At 55.0% G+C, this 26236-nt stretch overlaps 1 protein-coding gene across 11 annotated transcripts in view; it reads left to right on the top strand.

Moving 5' to 3' along the window:
* Positions 1-24411, top strand: part of vps13c (vacuolar protein sorting 13 homolog C) — a 46807-nt gene extending 22396 nt beyond the window's left edge. For 10 of the 11 annotated variants that reach the window (XM_061813474.1, XM_061813471.1, XM_061813470.1 and 7 more), the window contains 51 exons: positions 814-1106; positions 1179-1329; positions 1403-1511; positions 1594-1733; positions 1806-1977; positions 2392-2471; positions 2574-2633; positions 3001-3160; positions 3688-3807; positions 3883-3986; positions 4058-4225; positions 5185-5489; positions 6412-6559; positions 6940-7078; positions 7163-7281; positions 8844-9010; positions 9558-9811; positions 9889-10208; positions 10705-10941; positions 11011-11142; positions 11441-11530; positions 12742-12897; positions 13242-13506; positions 13947-14107; positions 14180-14301; positions 14677-14980; positions 15202-15591; positions 15660-15767; positions 15836-15988; positions 16142-16267; positions 16340-16473; positions 16541-16667; positions 17180-17415; positions 17974-18118; positions 18187-18327; positions 18392-18473; positions 18551-18620; positions 18690-18801; positions 18933-19046; positions 19104-19237; positions 19314-19395; positions 19469-19582; positions 19651-19726; positions 19936-20099; positions 20175-20220; positions 20288-20411; positions 22137-22251; positions 23134-23225; positions 23301-23424; positions 23921-24004; positions 24167-24411. In XM_061813474.1, coding sequence (XP_061669458.1) covers positions 814-1106; positions 1179-1329; positions 1403-1511; positions 1594-1733; positions 1806-1977; positions 2392-2471; positions 2574-2633; positions 3001-3160; positions 3688-3807; positions 3883-3986; positions 4058-4225; positions 5185-5489; positions 6412-6559; positions 6940-7078; positions 7163-7281; positions 8844-9010; positions 9558-9811; positions 9889-10208; positions 10705-10941; positions 11011-11142; positions 11441-11530; positions 12742-12897; positions 13242-13506; positions 13947-14107; positions 14180-14301; positions 14677-14980; positions 15202-15591; positions 15660-15767; positions 15836-15988; positions 16142-16267; positions 16340-16473; positions 16541-16667; positions 17180-17415; positions 17974-18118; positions 18187-18327; positions 18392-18473; positions 18551-18620; positions 18690-18801; positions 18933-19046; positions 19104-19237; positions 19314-19395; positions 19469-19582; positions 19651-19726; positions 19936-20099; positions 20175-20220; positions 20288-20411; positions 22137-22251; positions 23134-23225; positions 23301-23424; positions 23921-24004; positions 24167-24268 — 7671 coding nt within the window. In that variant the 3' untranslated portion in view covers positions 24269-24411. Of the gene's footprint in view, positions 1-813; positions 1107-1178; positions 1330-1402; positions 1512-1593; positions 1734-1805; positions 1978-2391; positions 2472-2573; positions 2634-3000; positions 3161-3687; positions 3808-3882; positions 3987-4057; positions 4226-5184; positions 5490-6411; positions 6560-6939; positions 7079-7162; positions 7282-8843; positions 9011-9557; positions 9812-9888; positions 10209-10704; positions 10942-11010; positions 11143-11440; positions 11531-12741; positions 12898-13241; positions 13507-13946; positions 14108-14179; positions 14302-14676; positions 14981-15201; positions 15592-15659; positions 15768-15835; positions 15989-16141; positions 16268-16339; positions 16474-16540; positions 16668-17179; positions 17416-17973; positions 18119-18186; positions 18328-18391; positions 18474-18550; positions 18621-18689; positions 18802-18932; positions 19047-19103; positions 19238-19313; positions 19396-19468; positions 19583-19650; positions 19727-19935; positions 20100-20174; positions 20221-20287; positions 20412-22136; positions 22252-23133; positions 23226-23300; positions 23425-23920; positions 24005-24166 lie in introns of those variants that run through there. The other variant, XR_009794060.1, reaches the window with a different exon arrangement.
* Positions 24412-26236: the final 1825 nt, after the last annotated feature.

Raw genomic sequence — 26236 nt, 5'->3', positions numbered from 1 at the left:
TAACAAATCTTGGTAGGCTCAAGTCCCGTCGGGTGGCTGGAAAGGTACGAAAATAGGTGGACTGTCTCGAGGTAGGAAGATGTGTACCCGAGGTAGGTAAATAAGTCCGCCAGCACGATAGGTAGGCTACATCAGCTAAAATACCACTGCAAACCTTCCAAAGGACCACCAGAAACGCCCCGGCGACAAAACCTGTCGAATCTTCTTGATCACTAGAGCTGTATAACCTCCAGAACCATCTTAAAATCTGCGGGAGTGCGAAACCCGTATAACCTCCAGAACATTCACAACTCTGGAATGGGCGACTCGTACCTCTTTTTGCTCACCTTTAGAGCCTGCAATAGAACATCTAATCCCATCGACCCTCTTGAACCTACCTAAAGCCGTGATCAGCGTTTGCTGATGGGCTACGAGAACTTCCTTTTTCACTGCCAGGGCTTCCAGTGGAACATGTGAATCCATACAACTGCTTTACTACCTTTGTACACAACCTCGTATTAGACCACTGGAACTTCAAATAAGCCCGTGAAACCTGTTTTAGTACCCACTACAGCCTGCTGTAGAACACGTAGAACCTCCAGGACTTTTAATAGCAATGTTCACAACCTTGTGATGGCTTCCTAGAACCTCCCTTGTCAACAGTAAGAAGCTGCAGTCGAACATCCGAGAATCATCTGATTGTGCATTCTGCGCTGTACTCCTGCAATCACGTCAACAGGATGTCCACTCGAATGCTGCTGAGCTGTCTTGAATAGCCCCCTCGCGACGTTATCTGCCGAGGGCTTGAGGCCACGATCTTTGTGTTCTCCGCAGATGTTTGCGGGCAACTTCCAAACGGCCAAAAAAGCCGTGAGCGCGGCCACGGCCCAGGCGGCGTCTGGTGTGCGCCACTTGGCCCACAAGAGTTTCCGCCTGTCCACCGACATCAAGCTGAAGGCCCCCCTCATCGTGGTGCCGCAATCCTCCACCTCCTACAACGCCGTTCTGGTGGACCTCGGCCTTATCACGGTGTCCAACAGCTTCTCCCTCGTGGCCGCCGAAGGATTCTCACTACCCGCCGTGGTGGACAAGATGGACATCAGGCTCACTCAGCTGAAACTCTCCAGGTAGCTGCGAGCGTCTTTCCCGAGCCACAGCAATGGGAACGGGAACTCCCATAACGGCTCCACCCTCCACAGAACCACCCTGAGGAGTGACTCATCTTCCAGCCCGGACATTGAGATCTTGGAGCCCATAAACATAGAACTTGTGGTCACCAGAAACATGGCCTCATCCTGGTTCACCAAGATCCCAGGGACGCACGTGCAAGGGGTTCTGCGCTCCCTGAAGGTAACAGTCCAAGAACACTCGAGTGTACGTGGCCGGCCGGCGCTGATGGCGCAACCGTCCGTCCGTCCGCAAGGTGAGCGTGGGCGAGGAGGACGTTGGTGTGCTGATGAAGGTTCTGCTGGAGAACATCGGGGAGGCAAGTCAAGAACACTCCAACGCCAAGGATGGCAACAGGGCTGAAGGTGACTCGCAAGGCGTAACCAGACACGAAAATGAAAACCTCCTCTGAACTTTTAGTGATTGGACCGCTCTCTTCGTCCGCAGAGAAAGTCGAGCTTGGCGAGCGGCAGTCGGCGGCGCCGTCACCGCGAGGTGGTGGTGGCGGCGGCGTGGCGGAGTCTGTCGCCAACGGTGGTCCTGGTGACAACGCCGTCAACGTCCTCATCAATTTTGAAATCAGAGAAGTAAAAGAGGGTCAGGAGGGGCCTTGCTTGAGGTGCTCGGGGCTCGCTCGCTGACTTGCGTTATTCTTGAAGGTTCTGCTCAGCCTGAAGAAGACGAGGAAGGCGGACAGCGAGGTCGATGCGGAACGTCCTTTCCTGGTGTTCCAAGTGGCTCACTTGGGCGTGGACACCAAAGTGAGGACGTACGACACTTGCGCCACCACGTACATCAAGAAGATGACGCTCACCTGTCTGGAGTTCAAAGGTAACATTGCGAGGTCGTGACCCTCGAACACCATTCTCGGTTTCAGTTCTACAGGAGTACACGTGAGCTAGCTCCCTGCCTGCGAAGTCTCCCACTTGCCCGTTGAACTAATATCCTCCCGCCTGCTTATTTGACTTATCATACTTTGGATTTTGCGTTGTAGTTTTTAATTTTATTCTGACTTTTTCAAATGCATTTAGTTTTCGTTTTTTAGATTTGTTTAGCTTAGCAAATGTTATTCATTTGGCGTATTATGACCCACCTTGCCCCACTCAGGCTACTTCCAGTCCATCGCCTAACTGCCCCCCACCCCCACCCGTCCCGTCCGTTCCCCTCCGCAGCAACTGGCCTACGTTCTCGACCTTTCAAAGCCAGCCTCTGCGCTCATGTCTGTCTTTTAATGTCGTGGTCCAGACTCCAGTGGGGATCCTTTGTGCCTGGTCAGCTCGTCTGCAGAGTCTGGAGCCGAGCTGCTGAAAGTCCAGTACTTCAAGGTCGGGACATCCCAGAATTACCTTTGCACCTTTTGAACACCCCAAATCCAAATAAGTAAGCGCCGTGGTAAGATGTCTTCTACGCTTCTCGATTGCGTTCAGGCTGACCGCCGCGGTCCAAACTTCTCCAGCGTGTACAAGAACACAGAACAGATGATCAACGTGAGTCGCGCCCGTCAAATTGCAGGCAGCGTTGTGCCAAAAGTGTTCCCGTAATGTCTGCAAGTGACCCATCCACAAAAAAAGGCCGCAGGTGTCAATGAAGGCAACTGGACCCTTGCTGGTTGTGGAAGACGCGTCTAAATGTAGTTCTGGACTAATTTCCCATTATGGGTAGAACTCGTGAGAGGTCCAGGGAGGTTTGGAGTGGCGGTTTCAACAGGACCCCTAACCCGTCTGCAAGAAGAGTCCAGTTGTGTCCCTTCCATCTCTGCGGATTGCCACGACCTGGACCTGCCGTGACAATCTGCACGGTCAGCGGGTCTCTGTCATGCGGTGCTTCCAGCTTGACTTCTGCTCGCCCTTCCAGGTGACCTTCACATCCCTCGACCTCATGCTGCACGCCCAGGCTCTCCTGTCCGCTGTCAACTTCCTGTCGGGGACTCTGTCTTCAGGCGGCGGCGCGGTGTCTCCGGAGAGGACGGTCCGCCTCAAGGCTGAAGACGGCAAAATGGCTGCCACGAAGTCCAGTAAGTTTGCTGACGCGAAATCCTCAAGGTCACGCGTGTGATGTCAAGAAGTCGCTACAGTGACGTACCGGCAGGAATGGTTGTTGTTGTTGTTCAAGGAGAGGGACATACAAACGTTTTTTTTTTTTTTTTTTTTTGGGTGAGAATACAACGGTATTCGGATGAATGTGTGTGTGTGTGTGTGTGTGTTTTTGGGAATCACAATTGAACCGATAAATGAATCCATTTTTACCAGTCTGTGTACTCTGTGCCCACTCGTTTTTCCTCCAGATGTATGAAAACCAAAAACGTGAAACGACCTTTTTTTTTTTTTTTTTTTTTTAAATTTTTCTCATTTTGATCTGTGTCAACAAAAAATGGAAATGGCGTCCATCATTTCTTTCAATGATATCTCTGAACTCTGAACTTGAAGTCCCGTACAGCAGAAGGAGCGAGCGGGATTACCTCCCTTCGAACGAGGAACGCGCATTAACAGAGTCAATGAAAGATGTTCATCGAGGTTCCGCTGCGTTTCCGTTGCCCGGCAGACGCATCTGCGACTCCCGAGTTTGGGAACGTCATCGATTTGAAGGTGATGGTGGCTCTGGGGGCCTTCAACGTGCTGGTGTGTGACCAGAGCAGTAACATAGCGGACATCAAAATTCAAGGTGCCGATCCCGATTCAGACCAGAGGCTCCCTTCGCTCGTGCGCGCTTCCTTTCAGAACTTTCCGTCTCCTTCAGGTCTCCGCGGATCCATGTTGGTGCAAGGACCTCAAACTCACTTGTCGGCGCACCTGAAGGACTTTGTCGTCCTCAACGTGGATCCTTCCAGTATCCACAAGAAGGTCTGTCCAAAGTTGCGCCTGCTGTTTTACGACTGAAGCTTTGTGATCCAACATCTTGTGACTGTCTTCAGGCCATCTCAATCGTAGGGGACGAGGTGTTCAGTTTCTCCGTCAGTCTGACTCCCAACGCCACCGAAGGCTCCGGGTACGCAGACACATCCAAAACGGACGGACGGGTCAAGCTGAACGTGGGCTGCATCCAAGTGGTCTACCTGCACAAGCTGGTCGTGGCCCTCCTGGTGTGTTTCATTGTACTCTCCCCACGCTTATCTACGTACTCATCTACTTTGTCATCTCCTCGATCTACTCAACCTACTCTACGCTATCTCGTCTCCCTTCTCTACCTTTTTCCAGTTGATTCTGTCTAGCTATCTATTCGACCTACTCTTGGAAGCGGACTGGGACCAAAAAAAAAAAAAAAACAAAAAACCAGCCCTGGCATTTTTCTGGCTTAGGGCTCGAGACTCGGGGCAAATTTTTTTTTTTTTTTCAGCTCACGCGATTGAAAACATTTCGGCGTCGTGTCTTTCAACGCTTGCAGTAAACAACCTTTTGAGACTCTCAGAACTTGTCCGTTTCTCCCCCACGTCACGGTTCCGTGAGGCCACTAGCGAGTCGTTAAGGACTTTGATCGTAAAAGTGAGCTTTCTGGCAAAGGTACGCGTCTCGAAAGAGCCGTGTCGCGTCAGTCAGTCAGTCAGTCAGCGAGTCCGCCCATCTATCTGTCCGGCCGAGCACTTTGGCCAGGTCTTCTCGGGTCATCCTGAGTCCAATCCATAAATGTAAGAAAATGTTGGCTCCAGTTGTGCAAAGTCTTGGAAAATGCGTCACGACGAGACCGACGCGAGGACTGGACCGTATTTACTTTGTCAACACGGCACCTTTTGCGTTGTTTTCACGGTCTTCGTTGAAAGCCGCACTAGGTTTTGTAAGGTGAACGTGAACGTCTCCGTCAAAAGATCACGGCCCGCAGTGCGAACGGAGCCGTGTAGATCCGCCCAGCGGGCCCGACTGCCGGTCCACCCGTGCCTGCTTTGCTCTATCGGCCTGCTCGATCCACAGTACTCGGTTGATCTACTCTACCTAGCCGCTATCCCGTATCTCTTCCATCCATCTATCCTCTCTGCTTTTCTGGCCAGATTCTATCTACCTGTCAGGCTCCTCTTTGCGAGGCTGATATTTTGTGTGTTCGCCGTAGAACTTCACCAATAACTTCCAAACGGCCAAAGCGGCGGTGACCGCGGCGACCGCTCAGGCGGCGGACAGGGCGGCGTCCAGCGTTCGAGACTTTGCTCAAAAAAGCTTCCGCCTGTCCACGGACGTCAACCTGAAAGCGCCTCTCGTCGTCGTCCCCCAGTCGTCCACCTCCTCCCTCGCGCTGGTGGTGGACTTGGGTTTAATCACCGTCTCCAACGCCTTCTCCCTGCTCCCCGTTGATGGATGCTCCCTCCCGGCCGTGGTTGACAACATGGACATCCGGCTAACCCAGCTGAAACTGTCCAGGTCAGTCATTGCGTGACACAGAGGACATTTGATCGATCTACTGAGTCTGGACACTCTAACGTAGACTATACTGCCAAAGGTATTGGCTCACCTCGGTCCGGAACGAATATGAATATGTCGTCGGTCGACCTTTTGGCGCTATGACAGCTTCAGCTCTTGTGGGATGGCCTTCAATGAAAAATCCAATTTTGGAGCGCGTTTCTGACAATTTTCCAGAAGCACATTTGTGAGGTTACACACCGGTGGCCTGGCTGACTGTCCGTCCGCTCAAAACCAACCCAAAGGTGTTCTATGGGGTTTAGGTCAGGACAAGTTCCTCGATGTCCAGCTCTGTCACCGGTCTTTAGGAAGCCTTCGAGCAACTCGTTTTTCGCGTTTTTAATTTGGAGGTTGTGGGCTGAAAGCTGCGGCTGGCTCATTGTGGACTGAACGGCTAGAAATGAAATCAGAATCACAATCTCAAGAATTGGACCATCAGCAACACGACAACAAGAACCACAAGTAGAACGTACTTCGTTTTTGCAACGGGGAACTTTGTTCACAATTCAGAAGGACGAACTGAACAACTTCATTTTTGCAACGGCGAACTTTGAAAACAATTTGATCCCTGACCAAACCATCAGTTCTTCTACTAGATGCGTTTCATTTCTTCTCATTATTTATGAGTCGGGACAAGCCGAAAGAACGTTACTATGAAAGTGGTACTACTGAGCGAATGGCCCATATGTCCGCCTCTGCGCAAGCGGAACGTGAGTGCAGGTGAACAAATTGAGGTTTTCTTTTTTTTTTTTTTTTTTTGGTTTTTGATTTGGTTCTGGTTCCGGAGGGCACCTGAATTGTCCATTTTGCACAAAGACAATGAAGACTCTCAAACGAAGAAAGGACAAAGGTTTGTTTTTCAATATTGCGTTTTGCCCATCAGGAACTGTTTGGACCCGACATCGGGCGGACCCTCTCGCGAGCTCGTAGAACCCGTCAACCTGAACTTGCGGGTCAACAGGAACTTGGCCGCGTCCTGGTACAACAAGATGGCTGCCGTCGAGGTGGACGGCGACCTCAAGCCGACGAAGGTGGGACGGGCTGAGTATCCGTTCAGTTGGGGATGGGGGTCAGTTTCAGGAAAAGGAGACTCCATTTTGTAGGTCTTTTGGCACTCGCACACGTTCAGGTTTTAGTGGTTGAGAGTCAGCTTTTTTCCACTCCACTGCCGTCGGCTCCTCCTGCAGTTCCCTGTACGGCTGGAGGCTTTTTCGTAGGTTTCTGTATTGTACGCTCTTCTAAAGATTCATGTCAGAGTGACCCCCAACCCAGGAACAATCCCTGACATTGTGACTCTCGATATGTTCTAAATTGACGTGCACGTCGTAGGCTAGGATTTTTCTCCTCTCAGGCTAAGATTGTTTAAAGTCCTCCTTACCTTAGCGCTCTCATTTTGTCTCACGGCCCGCAGATGTCCCTGAGCCAGGACGATCTGAAGGTGCTGCTGAAGATTTTGACCGAGAACTTGGCAGAGGCTGACGGCCCGGAGCCAAGTGGGCCGAGACCAGGAACCAGTCCGCAGCCTCCAGCGCCCGCGGGGCCTCAGACAGGTTCTAGCGCAGTCCATCTTCTCCCAAATATTTGCAGTTGGTTTGATTCAACTGACGTCGTCCGATTTTTGTCCCATCCGTCAGGTGGCACCGAGAAGCAGGTGAACTTGGATCAAGAGCGGGAGGAAATTCTGGAGTCCGTCAAGTTCAACTTTAGTATTGAGTCTCTCGGATTGGTTCTGTACGAGGATGAAGCCGTAAAGGTTGGTGCGGAAGCGCCTTTGATCCTCTCCAAGAACTAGCTTCTGGGGCGACGCCCACAGGGGGGCGTCACAATCCGCCGTAAACGCCGTCAGAAACTGAAATAGAACGTCGAGAGGAAGGAGTGCGTTCCCTTCGCGTTCCGCTCGGGCGTCATTGGCCTCTTTCGTCCTGATGTTGCGACCCTGCGTGGCTTGGGGGGAAAACGTGTCTCAAAAATGCTTATCGTGAAGTCAAAGTTTTCAACGTCTGTCTTCAGACCTTGTGCAATTTCGGTGCTCGGCGGAGACGTCTGACCCGCCAGCCGCCACGCGCGGAAAGTCCAGCGACGCCAAAACTGCGCAATATCCGAACAAAGTATTTTGTTTTTGTTTCTTTGTTTATTTGATTGCAGTTCAGGCAATCTCAAAATACATCATCGCTCAAAATAAGCCTCACACTCTCGGAGACGCCGACGGCGGCTTCCAGTCCTCCTCAAAGATGAGTTTAATTAAGACTTACTCCGCCCCACCCCCACGTTCTTAAAGGGCTACTCTCCTAATTCCAGATCTTCCAGTCCAGTGTTTTGAAACTCACGTCAATTCTTCGCCTCGAGCTACGAAAGCCTAAAGGGACGACGGATCATTTAAGTTCAGCTTTTTATTTCGTTTGCAAGATGCCTTCAAATCTGCGATTTTTTTTTTTTTTTTTTTCACTAAGACTTAAAAACGTGTTTAGCGAATAAAATGGAATTTTCAGAAACGCGAATGACTGCGTGGGTTTCATAAGCAGCAACGGTATTTTACAAGTGTAAAGATATTTCTAGATGCAGCGTGTGTCTCCTTTAGCAGGTGTGTAGACACACACAAAAAAAAAAAAAGCCAAGATCTTCATTCCAGACGGCAAGAACTGTTTGCAGGTCCCAGTGTTGTCTTTTGCGTGGAAACCGGGTCAAAAGAAGTTTCATTTGTAGGAGTGGGGAGTAGGACCATATTCAGTAAAAGCCAGATGAGGTTCTAGGATACTGCTGGGTTCACTACCCTAACAAACAAGAATCAGTTTCAGAGGATGAAGGTCCCGATTCAGGAAAAGGAGAATCGGTTTCACGGCGAGGTGCGCTTCCTCGGCGCCTCCTCATTCGTGCCAGGGCGGCAGCGACTACCGGAGACAAATTCCTCCCGTGTATGTTCCACACTTGGCTGATAAAGCTGATTCTGATTCTGTGGGGGAACTTAACCGGTTTCAGAGTAAGGAAGAGTGATTTCACCTCTTCCAACTGCTTCCTTCTGAAATACGCAATCGATCGATGCAAACAGACTTTCCAACGGCTTCTTCCCTCTTGCCATTGAATTGCGAGCGACGAAGTGACTCCGTATTGTTTGTACAAAAGATATTTTCCGTCAAAACGGTTGCCTGTTTGTTGGACTTGAGCCGCTCCCACTACCATTGACGGATTCCTCCTCCCGTTCACATACTTGTCAAATAACATCATTTTAGGATCTGTTTCAAGAGAAGGATCGGTTTCTGGGTCTCAGGGCGGTTGTGTTGGTCTCTATATTTCTGGCTCTCTCTGACTTTGTTTCAGTCTCCTGACCAGAAGAGCCAGGAGAACCTGTGTCTGGGCGAGTTCGCCCTCCACCTCCTTAAGGCATCCGGCAAGATCTGGAACAACGGCAACATGGAGTTAGGCACCATCTTGACCAACTGCACTCTGGACGACCGGAGGACGGGAGTGGACCGGGTCACTTCGCGGTAAGTACCCCCCACGGGTGGGAGCCAGTCACGTCTTTGTTCCCCAAGTCACGAGTCCAGTCATGAAATAAGCGACGCATCTGCAAATCCCCAAGTCATAGGTTTTGAGTTTCAAGCGTGAACTAAGTCAATTCAAGTTGGCTCAGTTTCGCCGGAATGAGGCTGAATTTTTTTTCAGGGGCATCGGAGACGTACCAAAAAAAAAAAAAAAAACCGAGGCTGTTTCATGGATTGTTGAATTAGCTTCAGGAGAAAGGGAGGTTCAGGTGCTCAACGTGGTTCTGGTTTGAAGAATCTGTTTCAGAGGTTCTGGAGTTGGATCCATATTTTCAGTGAAAAGAGGATCGGTAGGATTTTCCAGGTGACTAGGGGCTGTTTCAGGAACAGGAGGATCAGCTTCCGAGAAACAGAATCCATATACAATAGATTCGTATCCAGGATCCGTAGCCAATAGGATGGCGATTAGGATTTGTATACAATCGAGCGGGAAGCAATTCGCGTTGATGGAGATGAGTCGGTTTCAGGCATTTCCCATCTTGATCGTCAGGATGCTGAGCCGTCGAGACTCGCAGAGCTCCGAGGTGATGATCGACCTGACGTACCGGCAGAGCCCAAACGACCGTTCGGTGGTGGCCATCCTGCAGAAACTGTCGGTGTGCGCCAGTGTGGACTTCTTGGTGGCCGTGGCCGACTTCTTCTTGCAGGCTTTACCTCGGCGTCCCCCCCAAAACACTGGCGGAGTGCCAAGTGGCAGGACGGCCTTCCGACAAACGGCAGAACAGAGGCCCGGGGCCGAGACAGGTGGGGAACGAACACGACGCACGACGCGGACCGCCGTTGTTCCGAGCCACCTGCCTATTTGCTCCTTGTGCGTTTAGCGCGGCCGATCAGGACCAGCGTGCGTGGGCTGGTCGTGGACCCGGAGGTGGTCTTCGTGGCCGGTCTGACGAAGGCCGACGCTCCGTCTCTGCTGGTGTCCTTCCAGTGCGACTTGAGCCTGGAGGCGGAGGAGGACGGAGCCCAGACCCTGAAGGCCCAACTTCGGGCCCTCGAGGTCCTGGCCTGCCCTTTCATTCACGACAAGGAGGACAGGGCCATTACCACGGTTTTGAGACCCTGCTCTGTCGTCGTGGAAACCAAAAGAGGTCCCGGCCAACCGCTGAGCGGGTCCGTCACGGTGGAGGAGGTCATCGTTAAGGTACGTCCGCGTTGGAGTTTCAAAACCGGGGTTCGTCTTTCAAAGCAAGGTTAGGGTTTCAAATTCAACTTTGGACTTTTCTGTTTCCTTTGTCTTTGTGCGGAACGCTGCGCACCTTACTTTTTGCTCGCGCTTTACGCCGTGGCAATAATTCTCGCTGGAGAGGAGGAGATTTTGTATTCAGGGTTATTTTTTTTTTTTTACAATCATTTCTTACGTTTTAGTCAATTGCTAAATGGTGGTTTTAAGTGAGGGCTGAGGCAGAAAATTGGGTTGAAATGTTGAATTTGAAGTCGGGTCGGGTTTTCAAGTGAGCTTGCAAAATGGGAATTGTGCCTGCTCTGAAGTTTCAAGCTTGGATGTGCTTTTCAAAGTTTTTCAACTTTGACTTTGAAGAAACCTTTGCAGAAAATGTTCGTGTTGGGCGTCGTGCTACCGTTGAGTCCAAGGTCCGGTCGCCACGTTGTCGTTGACGTCGTCGTCGTCCTTTGTTCAGATTTCTCCGTTCATCCTCAACACGGTCAGCACCATCACGGCAGCCATGACGGCCAGGCGGCGGGACGGCGACCGGACCGAAGACCAGCTCGAGGACCTCAAAGACCTGTGGATCACCAAGAAGGTCCGCACCTGTAACTACTGGTTCCTGGGCGTGGACCAGGCCAGCGAGGTCACCGAGAACTTCAGGGACCAGGAGGACCTGAACGTAGGCCAGAACTTTGCCGCCCAAGTCAAAGTAAGACCTCCCGGAAAGCAAACTCGCGTCCAGGTCTGACGAGGTTCTGACGAGCTTTCGGGTTCTCAGGTGATACAGGTGACCCTGGAGTCCGGCGTGGGTCACCGTACGGTGCCCCTGCTTTTGGCGGAGTCCTCCTTCAGCGGGTCGGCCCAGAACCGGTCCTCGCTCCTGCAGCTGAAAGCCAACGTGACTCTGGAGGTAAGACGTTTATTTCTTCGAGCGTCGTAGCGTAGAGGGAGCGGCCGGCTCCGAGTGAAACGGCGCACGTAGGCGGTCCTTCCAAACCTCTGCCAAAGAACGGCTCGGTGAATCCATTCCCGCGTGGAACTCGACTCCCAACGGGGTCGGATGAGCGTACAGCTTACGGCGGCCCCGCGAAGGATTGAAAGGGGGTGGAGCCATCAAATTGGACCCGATGGATCGGGAGCGGGATGTTTTTTCCGGGCTAAAAGTCTCCGTTGCGTTGCCGCTGAAGTCCGTGGCGCGCTGCGTGCAGGTGAACTACTTCAACGAGATCCACGCCGTGTGGGAGCCGCTGATCGAGCGCGTGGACGCCGGCGCCCGGCGGTGGAGCCTCCAGCTGGAGGTAGGCCCGCTCTCCATTTTCCAACCCTTCGGCGTAGATTCACCAGTTCGCGTCGATGGACTTGTGACTCATCGGCCACTTTTGAAATGAAACGACGCGATATTGACGAAATCAACGATCATGAAGCAAATGCAATGACGATCGCATATTCGATCCCTCGCTGGCTACGTACCGTTAGCTCCCTCGCTAATATCTGCACGTTCCCTGCTCCTTCCTTAACTTTGAATGTGGCGTTTTATGCTTTGAGCATTGTCATCACGTCCGGCGGGGGCGTCCGTGTGACCAATCGCGATTCGGGACGGACGGACGGACGGGCGTCTCGTTCCACCTGCGTGGCCTTCCTTTCCCGCCACGCGGGAGCCAATCAGGTTGAAGCAGGGCGGGGCTCGGGGTTTCCAAGACTCCCCTGTGAAATGGGCCCCTCCCCTTTCCGGGTGAGGCTTTTTTTCTGTTTTGCGTTGCCAATCTTCGCCTTTCAAAATGTGTTTCATTCTTTTGCACGTGAGACGTCACGACCCCTCACGGGACAAGCCGAAAGAAACTTTGATTTTTTTTTTTTGCACGTGCAGGCTAAGAAAGTTAGCGTCAGCATTTGCTCAAGTGGTTCCGTTCCGGCAGCCGCAATTTCTGTGTTGGTCCTCGAACGCCCCGCAGTTTTCAATTTTGCCCAACGCTCAAGAATCATTTGGAGCTGGGACGGGCTCCGGCACGCCCGTGACACTCGTGAGGCTGAGCGGTGCGGACGGATGGACGCAGTACACGAGTGTGTACCACCGACCGACGGGCACGTTGCGCCATCTTTGGTTTTTTTTTTTTAAACTTGTTGTTTGGAGATGGGCCCTAAAAATAAAAATCGCCATCGTACGAATCCTACAAAAGCAAAACTTTCACCTCGTCGGTGAAAATGTAACGCGGCTCCCAAATGTGTGGCGCCCCGACCTCAACGGGGTCAGAACCGCTGCTTGCGTCCAAAACCTGGCGTCTCGGCACACGTTCAGCAAAGAGAGCGCTTCCGATGACAAAATGAAACTGGACTCGTTCTGAGAATTTTGCGCGTTTCGTGAGGACGCACGGGAAAACGGAGTCGCGCCCCACCACCCCTTTTTGCGCCGGCGTGACGATCGAGAAGGGCGGCCGCCGATTTTTTTTATTAATTTTTTTTTTTTTTTTTTCCCAACACTGCGCCGCCTTTGATTTTGTTCTGCGTGCAGATGAAGAACAATCCGGCCCAGGACAAGAGCCCGGTCCACGGGGACGACTTTGTGACGGTGCCGGAAGCGCGCACGGCCGTCAACATCAGCTCCGGCGACGCCCTCAACGTCACCGTGTCGCGCTGCGGCCTCGACGTCTTGGCCGACCTCGCCAAGGTCAGAATCCCGATCGGCTTTGTCGGGCCGGCTACGTGAGCGTCGAGGACGGCGGCAGACGGTTCGGTTCGGTTCGCATCCCCGTCGCGCGAAGCCTGTCCCGACTTCGAGGAGCAGACGCGGTTTGAAGCGCAAGTGGCGCCGACGGTCCGGATCTGGGATTGCGCATGTTATTTGTGATCGAGGGCAGTCGGCGTATTCATTTTGAGGATAATCTCCGGAGTAGGCGTTGGCGCTTTGACTTGACCCTTGACCCTTGACCTCTGACCTCTTCGCTCCTCGGCCGTCGTCACTTTTTGTGTCGCGTGCTGAAAGCGTTTCCGATTCCCGGCTCGCCCCCTCAGGCCTTCTCGGAGGGCTCCACGTCCGCCTTCGACACGTCGGCGAAGGAGAAGGCTCCGTTCACCGTCTTCAACGCTCTGGGCGTGCCGCTCTCGGTGCAGCACAGCGCCAACTTGAGGCCGGCGGGGGCGCCGCAGCGGGGGAGGCCGCTGGAGCTGCCGCCCCGGCGCGCCCTGGACCTGGAACACTCCGCGTTCGAAGCCTCCTCTCGGGGAAGGCTGTCGGCTCTGCAGCGCCAGGAGAGCTCCTTGTTCCACCTCAGCATCGGTCAGAATATTATTTATGACTCATTCTTCTTGTCGCGATCGCTTTTTGGGTCGACGCCAGCGGCCGTCGCGACTCCCGCCGACAAGCCAGAAAAGACGGAACCTGTGATGAAACGGGAAGTGGGCCATTTTGCTTTGGAGCAGGCTCTTCAGGCCGCTTTGAGGAAAAGCGGGCCCTGGCTCGGAACCAAATTTGGTGGACGCGCAAAGGAAGTCGGCCGTTTTGATTTGAAATCTGACTGTAGACTTTTTGGATGAAAATCGCGCGCGTTTTGCTGACGTTGCCGACGAGATTACGGGAAGAGAGAGAATTTGGGAAAGGAAGTCAAATTTGGGGGGTTTTTTTTTTTTTTTTTTCCCAGGGATCACCACGAAATTGGGTGGCCGTCTTTCGGGAAACGCTCGGCCCGTCATTTTGTCCGCTTGCGTTTCATCCCGCAGTGCCGTCGGGCTACAGCGAGATAGCCGACGTCCCCGTGGACAAGCCGGGCCGGCGTTTGTACAACGTCCGCGGGCCCTCGCTGCAGGAGTCGGTGTCGGTCCTGATCCAGATCGACGCCGCCGACGGCAACAAGCTGGTCACCGTCCGCTCCCCCCTGCAGGTGCGTGGTCCGCCGCCGCCGCCGTCGTCGTCACGGTTACCGCATCCAGCGGCTGTCGTCGTTTGCGTCCAGATCCGGAACCACTTTTCCGTGCCGTTCAGCGTCCTCAAGTTCTGCCCGTCGAGCCGCAGCCTGCAGCCCATCGGGCTCGCCCACCCCGAGAAGGAATTCCACATCCCGCTGGATGCGTACAGGTGACGTCTCCGCGCTGCTGACAATTATTGCCGTCATAATAATCCTGAGGACGAGGGAGTGGTGGAATATTTGTTGCATCCCCCGATGAGTTTGTCTTTTGTTTTGAATGTCGCTCTTTCAACAATGGCTCGGTTGCTTGATTGTTCCGTAATATCGTGGTCCCGCTTAGTTCTTCAATCATATTTTTGCCACTTGCGACAATTATTAATGTCTCCCTCACTCTTTGTAATTGTGATGTCACTCACTTGGTTTGGAGGCAAAATTTTCACTGATGGATGGAAAAAGTGAACAATTTCACCCAATTTCCATCAGATTTCTTTCATCGACGTCGTCCCGTTCATCCGTCTTCGGCGTCCTTATTTTTTCGCGGGCAGGCTCCAGCTGTACGTCCGTCCGGCTTCCGGCCCGTCGTCCGAGTACGGTCCGTCGTCCACGTGCGTGTCCTGGAAGGAGGAGGTGCACCGCAGCTCGGAGGTGCGCTCGCTGCTGCAGTGCCCCCCGCTGGAGGGCGGCGGCGGCGTGCTCCCCCTGATGGTCGGCACGCTCGCCGCGCCCGACGCCCTGGACCACATCGCCGGTGGCGGGGAGGACGACTGGGACCCGGCCTACGTCCTCCACCTGCGCCCCGTGGCCACGCTGAGGAACCTGCTGCCGTACACGCTCGGGTACATGATGGAGGTAAGCCAAGACGCCTTTGACTGCTCCGTTCGGACGCGAGATCGGACACGGCTCAAATGAGAAGGCCAATTTGGCCAACTTTGAAATCATTGGCGGCGGCCCTGCCCGGTAACGCGGAGAGTGGACCTCAAGAGCCGTCGACGGCGTGAAGGCCGAGGACGGGGAGGGAGCCCTGTGAGGATAAGCGGCGTGTCGAATGAGTCCTTTTGTTTCCCGGCCAGAGTTGCGGCGATTCGTACCAGCTGCCCGAAGGGAGCTCGTCGGACCTGCTGAACGCTCGCGTGTCTGGCGAGGTGCTGTCTCTGGTTCTGCTGCGGTACCAGGGCCGCGACTGGCACGGGCACCTGCGGCTGGACCGCGACATGCCCGAGTTCCTGGCCGTGTGCCTGACGTGCGACTCGGACGCCGCCCTGACTTTGGACCTCGGCGTCCACGTCTCGACGGCGCCGGGGCAGCTCCTGTTGTCCGTCTTCAGCCCCTTTTGGATCATCAACAAGACCCGCCGGGTCCTCCGGTACCGGGCCGAAGACGTCAGCGTCAAACATCCTTCGGACGTCAGGGACATCGTCCTCTTCTCCTTTCGTCGGAAGAACCTCCTGAGCAAGAACAAGGTCGGGAAGCGGAACCGGTTCCGACGCGGCCCGAAAGTTTCAACCCGTCCTTCTCGCGCTCCTCCCAGCTCCAGCTGCGCGTGTCCACCAGCTCCTGGTCGGACGGCTTCTCCCTGGACACGGTGGGAAGTTACGGCTGCGTCCGTTGCCCCGGCAGCAAGGACGCCGACTTCCTGGTAGGACCCGCCCCCTTTCCCGTCGGCGCCGCGAGGTGACGTCGGTTGTGTTTGTTTGTTTGTTTGAGGTGGGCGTGAGCATCCGCATGAGCAGCTTCAACCTCACCAAGATGGTCAGCTTGACTCCTTTCTACACGCTGGTCAACAAATCGTCCTTCGAGCTGGAGGTCGGCGAACCCGCCGGCGCGGCCACCAGGTGGCACTACATCCCCTCGGCCGAGGCAAGCACAAGTGTTGATATTCTTTTGCGAATGTGCTCGTCTTCTTCCTCTTGCTTTGTGTTTTTCCTATTCTTGACTTTTGCCAAATGCTTCGTTTTGGTGGTCAGTCGCGGTTGTAGTGACGGTGTCCCCGACGGCTTTGTCGCGTTGCAGTGTCTTCCTCTGTGGCCCGAGAGCAGTTCGGGAAAGTTGTGCGTGCGCGCAGTGGGCGGCGAGCGGGCGTCCGAGTTCTTCTTCTTCAACCGGCAGGACAACGGCACCCTGCTGGGCCTGGACGCGGTAGGCCGCTTCTCCTCCGGCCCCGTCGGTCGGTCGAGCGCGTCGCGTGACTTTTCCGACGGGCGTGCGCAGTGCGGGGGGATCGTGGTGGACGTCAACGTGTCGGAGCACTCGTGCGTGGTCGGCTTCGGCGACTACTACGAGGGGGCGGCCCCCGCCCTCCTGGTCAACCACACGCCCTGGGTGGACATCAGCTACAAGCAGAGGTTTGTCGCCGGCACCAGGCCGAGGCAGGCCCTTGAAGACGCTTCGCTTGTCTCGTTCCTTTCTCAGCGGTTGTGCCGCCGTCCACCGGCTGAGACCCGGCGAGGCTCGACGCTTCGCCTGGGACGATCCCGCCGGGCTTCGGAGGCTCGCCTGGACCTGCGCGGAGCATTCCGGAGAGACCGACCTTCTCAAGGTCTGCCTTGTCACCCGCCTGAACCGGACCGATTGGATTTGAAGTGACTTCTCATCTGATTCCAAATCCAAATGCTCAAAATGTCTTCGAGGCCGGTGGGGAGGTTTTCAATCAGGTTCAGGACTGCGTCCGTGGCAGTTTTTGTGCACTTGTCAGTTCACAGGCTGATTTTGGACAAGAAGGTCTCGGCTCAAATTCCTCCCGTAGGTCAGTAGCTCGCCCCCAACCCTCCGGTAGCTTGACATTTTTGAGGTTTTTCCTCCACACGTGTCCGTGCAGCTGTCTACGGTGCCGGCGTGCCTTACGATGTCCTCCATTGTTGTGCCGGTTAAAAAGAAAAAGAAAAGAAAAGAAAAAGAAAAACCTGTGACTTGAACTCGCTCACCGTCAAGCGCTTGGAGCAAATGCGATGTCACTTCAAATTCTTGGCCAAGGCGGCAGTACTTAGAGCGTCCACCAGAGAGCGCCAAACGTGTCAGTGAAACGTGTCCGTCCGCGTTGTCCTCGTCCAGGACGAGTTGGGTCAGTTTTCGTACGACGGCCTTTCTGAGGTCCACTGGGTGTCCTTCCTGGACGGCCGTCAGCGCGTCCTGATCTTCACCGAAGATGTCGCCGTGGTGACCAAAGCCCGCCAGGCCGAGGAACTGGAGCAGTTCCAGCAGGAAATCCAGGTCTCCCTCCAGAACCTGGGACTCTCCCTGGTCGATAACGCCAGCCGCCAGGAAGTCGCCTACGTCGGCGTTCCCAGGTCTGTGTGCCCGTCCGCCGCACGTTAGAGTTCGCGTTCCGTCGGGAGGAAAAAGAGCGACGACGTCTTCCTGGATCCCGTCGTGGCTTGGGAAGACGGATGGCCGGATTGGAGGAGTGGGGGGGGCGCCGGGAGGCGGATTCCGGCTTCCTCCTTGTTGCGATCGCTCGCGTGGGGCCGCTCGGGCGGGCCCGTCGGGAGCCCAGGGGCGGCCATTTTGGATATGCAGTCAGCCCGTCTGTGTTGACGCTTTGCAGTTCCGCAATTTCACGTTTTTATTGTAGCTCACATTTAGTCTTTTTTTGGAAGCAGTTCCGGGAATTCTCCGGGAAGCAAAAGACCTTCTGCGTTATTCATCTCGCTTCGTAGATTCGGTTTTTACTCGATATTTGGAAAGAAATTCCTCGACGCTTTTTTTTTTTTTTGGGGATTTTGACCTTTTGGTGGGGGATCACCCCCATGGGCAGGGGGCGGGGATTGTGCCCCCCCCCCCCCCACATCAGCTCAGCGCACCCCTGACATCCAACCGCCTCCCGCTGGATTTTTTCGTCTGCTCAGTTCTGGCGTGGTCTGGGAGATGAAGCGCAAGAACCGCTGGAAGCCGTTCAGTCAGAAGCACATCAACTTGTTGGAAAAGTCCTACCAGAGCCTTCAGAGCGGCGAGTCGGAGGCCGCGTGGACCAAAGTGGACGCCGACCTGGAGGTGAGCGGCCCGGCCGACGCGCTCCCGGCGGGGCGGCGGCATCGCGTTTGACGTCTCCGGGTCGGCAGGTCAACCTGAGCGCCGCCGTCATGACGATGCGGCGGCCCTTTTCCTGCCCGCTCCGGAGGAACTTCCTGTCGGGCATCCAGGTCGAGTTTAAACGATCCCGGCACCAGCGGAGTCTGAGGGCCCGGCTGCATTGGCTGCAGGTGAATCCCGTGCGCCGCCGGCGGCCCGCAAACGTTTGGATCGAATTCCCGCACGTGCGTCCAGGTGGACAACCAGCTTCCGGGCGCCATCTTCCCCATCGCCTTCCACCCGGTTCCTCCTCCCAAGTCCGTCGCTCTGGACTCAGGTGCCGAAGCAGATCCCGTTACGGAGGCGTTGGCCCCCCTTGCGGTTTCCCTCTAACCGCGAGCGCCGCTTTCGCAGAGCCCAAACCCTTCATCGACGTGTCCGTCATCACGCGCTTCAACCAACACAGCAGCGTCACGCAGTTCAAGTGAGTCGGCACCGCAAGCCCCGCGCTCGATCTCGCGTTCTCTGCGTCTGTCGCTCGCACGTCCCGCAGGTACTTCATGGCGTTGGTCCAGGAAATGGCGGTGAAGATCGATCAAGGCTTCCTGTCGGCCATCTTGGCTCTGTTGGCGCCCGCTGGCGCCCGTCAGGCCGAGGGACAGAGGGTAGGCCGCCGTGGGCCGCTGGGGTTCTGGCTTCCGTTTTCAACCGTTACTTGTGTCACGACTTTTAACGCGACGGAAGGTGAAGGGTGTCACTGAGCGATGAGTTTCTGGGGGGTCTGCGTGTCTTTCAGAGTCACCTGATCCAAAAGGACGTTGCGCTTCTGCAGGCCGAACTGATGGAAAGTTCTCTGAGCGACGCGTCGGGACTCAGCTTCTTTGAGCACTTCCACATCTCCCCCATCAAGGTACGCACGCACGGCGAAGCGCTCGGATCCGCGACGTCACCTCGCGCCTTCCTCCAGCTCCACCTGAGTTTGTCGCTGGGCTCCGGCGACGAGGGCTCGGCCCGGGACTCCGCCCCCGCCGTGCAGTCGCTCAACTTGCTCCTGAAGAGCATCGGCGCCACGCTGACCGACGTGGACGACCTCGTCTTCAGGTGGGGCCCCTCCTCCTGCCCGCGCGGCGTCGGAGCTCCGCGTCGCTGACCGCCCGCTGTGCTCCGATCCCGGCAGGCTGGCCTACTTCGAGGTCTCGTACCGGTTTTACCGCAGGGAGAAGCTGACGCGGGCGGTGGCGCGACACTACAGCGAGCAGGTCGGCCCCCGCTCGGCTTCTTCCGCCGTCCGAGGTCGCCGCCGGCTGACGCGTCTCACGTTGCCGCCCGCAGTTCTTGAAGCAGCTGTACGTCCTGGTTCTGGGTCTGGATGTGCTGGGAAACCCGTTTGGACTGATCCGAGGTCTGTCCGAGGGCGTGGAGGCCTTCTTTTACGAGCCTTTCCAGGTACGTTCGCTCGCTCGCACGCGTGCGGCCGACGCTGCGACTTTGTCACGTGATTGTCGCCTCGCCAGGGGGCGGTCCGAGGTCCCGAGGAGTTTGCTGAAGGTTTTGTGATCGGCGTGCGGAGCCTCCTGGGTCACACAGTTGGTGAGAGCGCAAAGCCGAACGTCGCGGGCCTGCAATCTAGACACGGGGCGACAAATGACACAGAGTCAGGAAAGATTTCAAATTTTGGTTTCCATTTGCCGCAAATCATCACCTGGGTTCGGGTTACGTTCTCCGGATGTTTGCGAGCTTCGACCGGGTGGGGGAGGGTCCGATTCTTGCCGACGTAACGCCGGACGGCCGTCCCGCAGGCGGCGCCGCCGGCGTGGTGTCCAGAATTACGGGCTCGGTGGGCAAAGGCCTGGCGGCCATCACCATGGACAAAGAGTACCAGCAGAAACGCAGAGAGGAGATGAACAGAACCCCCAGAGACTTTGGGGGGAGTTTGGCCAAGGGCGGGAAAGGACTACTCAAGGTGGGAAATGGCGCCCCCTGGATCCAAATGTGCGCGTACACGTGCAATCTGCGTACGTGCTCTGTGTGCGCGCAGGGCGTCGTCAGCGGCGTGACCGGCATCGTCACCAAGCCGGTGGAAGGTGCGTAGACGCTCGGGTTTCCTCTTTGGCTGCGCTTTGCTCCCTCTAACCGGCTCGGCGGGCGCAGGGGCCAAGAAGGAGGGCACGGCGGGCTTCTTCAAGGGCGTCGGCAAGGGTCTGGTGGGCGCGGTGGCCCGGCCCACGGGCGGCATCGTCGACATGGCCAGCAGCGCCTTCCAGGGCATCCAGAGGTGAGTTGTCCGTTTGTCCCCGTCGCCGATCGCGTTTTCGACGCTCCGAGATACTCGAGTACTCGTCGAGCCCCGCCGACTAGAACTCTTGCGCTGCCGCGGACGTTTAAGGGTTCTCGCCAAGGTCCGCGGCCGCCGCCGATGACCTTATCCGTCGCTTGGCCGCGGAGGATTCCGGCCCCGCGAGTGTGCCAGCGGGTGGCGATGTTGCGTCGCCTTGGGTGACCCCAAGTGGGGAGAGTGGGGGGCGCCGACGAGATGCTGCAAGTCGGGCACGTTGTGGCCCGTGAGCGGTTGACACCAAACCAACTTTCCTCTTTTTCAAATGATTTTTCTGGCTGAAATCCAGGATACCAGAGAGGATTTTTTTTTTTTCCAGCGCCGACTTTTGACCTGTTCCTCATTGAGAGGCCGCAGAGGTTCAGACGCCGGAACGTCGCCGCTCTTTGAGCCCGCTAGCGGCTAAAGGTAGCGCTCGCGACACTTATGATGCGGTCGGCGACTAACGCGGCAGCCGACCGGTGCCACCGACCTCGTCGGAGTTGCGTCGATTGGTACTCGGAATCGAACGTCGTTTTGCGGCCGGCCGAAGATTCGAGAAGTCTGATTGGAAGCCGCGGAGCGCAATTTGAACATTAAAACTGTGAGAAAATAAAAAAAAAAAAACGGGACTTGGGTTTTTCTGCTATGTTCAGGTTCAACCAAAACTGTTTGATGCATTGAACCTCAAAGTAGTTGAAGTGAAGTTAGGAACTCCAACGAAGCGTCCTTGATTTCAAGGCTCTTCTCCATTTCAAGTCCGACACCTTCCGGAGTTCACGCGAGCCCCCCCCCCTTGAATTTCCCCGAATTCCATACGTTGCATCCAAAATGGTTCTCATTTCAAATTGAAAACGTTCAGCCAAAAGTTGCATTTTTGCCGCCGTCTTTCCTGTTCGTCTTCCGTCTTTTCTGCTTTCTCGAGCGCTTCGCAAACGTTTTCCGTCTGATGGTGTTCGGCGTCTGTCCGCCGTTTGTCGTCTTGCGCTGTGCTGACTGACGTTCATTTTTTTTTTTTTTTTTTTTTTCTGCTTTAGTCATTTGAGCCCCAGCGTGACTTTTTCTTTTTCTTTTTCTTTCTCTTTGTCCGAAACATGTTAAGGACTTAACATGTCGCCGCTTGATGTTTGGCGCGCGTGTCTGTGCTCATCACGCAAGTCCCTTTTGGCAGGATTTGAACGCGTGCAAAAGGGATTTGCGTCGTTTTTGTGCCACCTTCATGCCACTGAGGCTGAGTTGGTCACATGACCGCGAGATGCGCCGCCCCACCAATGAGCAGCCCCCCCTTCCTGTCGATTGACCAAACTCGCCCGGCGGCCACATTCAAGATGGCGGACGGCCGCTCGGAGTGAATTTCCCAACGTAGCAAAGAAAGATTGCGGTCGATCCTGCCGGCTGCCGATTGGTGGATGCGCGCACGCGCGCATCGGCCGATCGGCTTGCGTCCAATCACAGGCTGTTTTGGGGCGGCGGGGTGGGGGGGGGTGTTCCTGTTGCCACGGCAACATGCTTCCGCTTCGTGACTGCGTACCTGTCCCACGCTGCCCCTAGAGGCCAAATCAGGTGAGACGTTCGCCGCAAGCCGGCGCGCGTCGCGTGCGCTCGCATCCCAAACGCAAGGCTTGTTGTCACATGTTGATATATTCATGTGCATATTGTGCACCCGTGCGTGTGCGTGTGAACCAGAGCGGCAGAATCCACGGAGGACGTGAGTAAGCTTCGCCCGGTCCGACTGATCCGAGAGGACGGAATCGTCCGACCCTACGACCTCAACGAGTCGCAAGGCTTTGACCTTTTCCAGGTGAGCGCTCGTTTGTCCCGCCAATGCCCTTTGACCTTTTTGCTCTCCGCCGATCATTTGACTTCAATGCAATGAAAACGAAATCAAACGATCGTCAACCCAAAACGTAAGTCCGCTAGCTTAACAGCGCGGCCAACAAAACGGGCATCGCTTCCGCGTATCTGCCACGTCCACGTCGGACACTCAATTTAAATCGGCGAGTGTTGCTTTGCGAATGGCGACAAGAAACATTTGTCGAAGAGAGAATTTGTTTCCACCTTGTCCTTTGCGTCCGTTTGCGTTTGTCGCGCGCTGACGACTCGAAACCTCGTTTGGCTCCGCGTCGCCGCCTGCGGGCGAGGAGGCGAAAATCAGGCGCGGCTAAAAGCTCTGAGCCGATTTCGATTTTGGAGTGGAAGCAAGGCCGGCGCGTTGTCGTCCCGCTCAAGCTAACTCGTTTGTTTTTTGTGTGTTTGACTCACATGCAGCGTGATGACGAGTGAAAAGCCCGCTTGGAATCTTTCTTCTTCTTTTTCAAGACATCAAAGTGTTGCTTGTCTTCCTTCGGCCTCTTTGTTCTCTTTCTTGAAATGATTCTTTAGATTGACGTTTCTCTGTGTTGTGTTGATATTTTTGTACTCGTGCAGCTAGCTACTAGTATCCATCTGTGTGAATATTATTAAAGTGGGAACAAGGCACGCTTTGCATTTGTGGGTTTGTACACAGCAACAAACTTCTTGAAAAGTTGTCAGTGTGTGTGTGTGTGTGTGTGTATATTTGATATTTGAGTCATGCGCTTTGTGCATGCGTGTGTGTGTCCGGACGCACGTGCATTTTGCGCTTGTACGCTTTTGTGTTAATGTGTGCTAATGTCTTTGTATATTTTGCGCGCACGGCCTGCAGCGTTGCGAGCTCAAGCGGCTCGAAGGCGAAGTCTTCCGAGATCAGTGTCCTTACCCCGGCCGCAGAAAGACCAACATCGTCGTCACGAACAGGTGCGCGACGCCCCCCCCCCCCCCCCCCCCCCCCCCCAGCACGTCAACACGCGTGCTGACCAGTGTGTCGTGTAGGCGGGTGGTGTGCGTCAAGGAGATGGATTTCGTGGGCCACTTCAGCAAAGACTGGGAGTGTTTGTTTGAAAACTTCTACTGCGCTCCCAACGTCAGCGGAACGCGACTCAACATCTACTGCAAGGTAAAGCCACTCGCAAACGGCAACGAGGCGCGAGCGGGCGTCCGGCCCCCCGTCTATGCGGCGCGTCTCTGAAACCGGACGTCCGTTCACGTCCGCTGCGCAAAAACGCACGTTTCCTTCTTCATTGGTGGTTTTTGGTCCGAAACGCGCACGTCGGCCCTTGAGCAAAAGCTAAAGATCTCGCAAAGACGCCGGATGAAACCCGGTCGGAATGTGTGAAAGCGGTCCACTTGACTCCAAAACGAGGATCTGAACTTCTGGAGACGGGTCCTGCGGTCTCCTGAAACGAGGAAGCTCGTAGACCTGAGAACGCCGTCCCAACTGTGAAGCGCAGAGGTGGCGTTTTGCTGCGGCGGGAACCGGAGCTCTTCGTACAACAGACGGCGTCTCATCGCAAAGAAAGATATTTAGGCGTCATCTCGGATTCCAAATCCTCATAACTTCACGGGGCAAATACGAACGAGTCAACGCGACGTCGTCATCGCGTGTCTTTCAGGAGCATCACGTCTTGAAGCTTCCAAAAAAAGACGCCGAGCAGTCGACGCGAAGTATCGAGCTGAGAGATGAAACCACGGCGCAGGTACTTTTTTTTTTTTTTTTTTTTTTGTGCGCGTGTGTGTGTATGCGGACTGCGCACATTTGCGGGTCAGCGTATCACGCGGCTAGCGGCGCAAAATGCACGATGGCAAAGAAATGAAGGTAGCGCCACACAAAGACGTTCTCCGCCCCCCCCCCCCCCCAGAGGATGCTGCTGGCCGTCTCGGACGCGCACGCGGCCCACCGCCATCGTCGCATGAGCACGCAAAAGTCTCAGCGCTTCCTCAAGGCCGGCGGACGGCCGTGACCCGGCTTCCTGCCCCCGTCGGCTCGGTCTCGTCGGCATCTTTTTTTTCTCCTCCTCATTGACAGTTTTTATGCGATTGAGATCAAATTCAAATTGTTGTCCACTTTTCTTCATTTCGGGCTGAAATAAAAACAAAAGAATGAGCTCCTTTGTCTGTCTGACTTTGTTTCGAGTCCCGAGTGGACCGACCTGCACAGACCGGGAGGTCCCGTCCGTCCTTGAGCCGGACTCTCCCGCTTTTCCGGAGCCTCAAAGATGTTTCACGCGGTGACGGACAGATGGAAAAAAAAAAAGTCAAATCACGTCAAATCGGGTGCGCTTCGCTAATCGCAACGCAAGAGGCCTCGCAATTGAAGATTTTCAAATTCTGGCGTGAGCACGCACGGCATCGCAGAACCGCCCGAGATGAAACACTTTTGGATGGCGCCGATGTTTGCTGAACGTCGGCATCGCTTCTCTTTTCCCGCTTGGCCCGATTTTCTTTTAGCGCCGGCTCCCGTCCTCGAAGTCGCGCTCGTGGCGACGCGGAGAACGCTTCTTGCCCTTTTTGGCGGCGGCTTCGTGGTCCGGGTCGGAAATCAAAGGCGCCGCGACGACGGCGTTCCCCGCACCCGATGGCACAGTTTTCGGCCCTGAGCTGTTTTGGACTTTCAAGTCCGGACGAGTCCCCTCTTACCACGCATCAGATCCGAAGAACGTCGGCTCAAAAAGCCTGGTGCCATCCCGCCGTTAGCAGCTGAATTTTGTTTCCTGTTAGCGAAACAAAAGATTACGACGGATCCGGTCCGGCGACGCGTGTCGGTCCTCGGCGGGGCTCTTCGCCGCATGAAAGTCGTTGCGCGGATTGATGGCCGGTGTCGGCGTGTTTCTGACATTGTTCATAGGCGGGTACTGTTCCAGACCAGACGCTCGGTTTTTCAGTCAATTTGGGTCGGTTTGGGTTCACCCAAAAGCGAGTTTACGATTGGTCAAAGTCGCCGTTTTCAATTTCCGTCTTTAGAGCGCCGCTGTTCTTCTGAAGCAGTTTGGTCACCTCGTTCCTCGGTCTCGAGTCCCCAACAAACGCGGCTGGATGCGACTACGTTGCCCGAGGCTCGGTACTCCACTGTTCCGCTTCTGATCTGTTGTCTCCACTTGGGTCCGTCGTCGCCTGGACGAGGTTCAATCTTAAGGCGTCAAAGTCGAGGCCCGGGGGCCCGATCCGGCCCTCCGTGTCGTTTTTTTGTTTTTTTTTGTGGCCCGTGGGAGCAAATCATGTGTATCGACTTTTGCAATCCTTTGAAAAAAATGTGTACTGTTCAAAGGTTTGAAGTTTTTCCAGTAATTGAATCCTTGACTTGTGATTTCAGAATTCATCATTCATCGACAGTATTTGCTGTGTATACGCAATAATATGAGGTGATGAAGCACTTGTACGGCCCTTTGAGGGAAATCAGAAGTACAAGTTTGGTTCCGATCAAAGTTCCGGCATCAGTTCGGAGCAACGTAACTGAAAAGTGGGCTGCAGCGCTGTCAACTCGCGGTTGAATGTAAACAAACAACAGCCGTTTTCGAACGTCTCACTTCCTGCCGAATCATCGCTTGAAGGAAAGCGTTTTCCTGTCTCATTTCGTCTCCTCTCTCGCTTCACTTTCTCGAGGGAGTCGTCGCAAAGAGGATTGCGGCGCCGTTGTTGTCGTGATCAAAAAAGGGGGCGAGGGTCCAATAACACTGATAGAAAACACGTCACGGCTAAAACCCCGCAAAAAGCGATGTCATGCCTCATCCTGGCAGGGGTGTAGCCGGGCGACATCGCCCAGCAATCTGACGTCATCAGTGGGGGGTCATGTCACCGGTGCACCTTGATGACATCACGTGACTTTGATGGTAGGCGTGTGAAACAAGGGAAACCTTCTCCCCGTCCCCACTGACAAAGATTCCTGCCTTGCTTTTTTTAATGCAAACGACGGCAAATGTTGCTCGGTCGCC

The sequence above is a fragment of the Syngnathoides biaculeatus genome, chromosome 3, assembly GCF_019802595.1.
Source record: "Syngnathoides biaculeatus isolate LvHL_M chromosome 3, ASM1980259v1, whole genome shotgun sequence".
Classification (NCBI taxonomy): domain Eukaryota; kingdom Metazoa; phylum Chordata; class Actinopteri; order Syngnathiformes; family Syngnathidae; genus Syngnathoides; species Syngnathoides biaculeatus.
The sequence above is the reverse complement of the archived record's forward strand: the minus strand, read 5'-3'. Positions and strand labels throughout refer to the sequence as shown.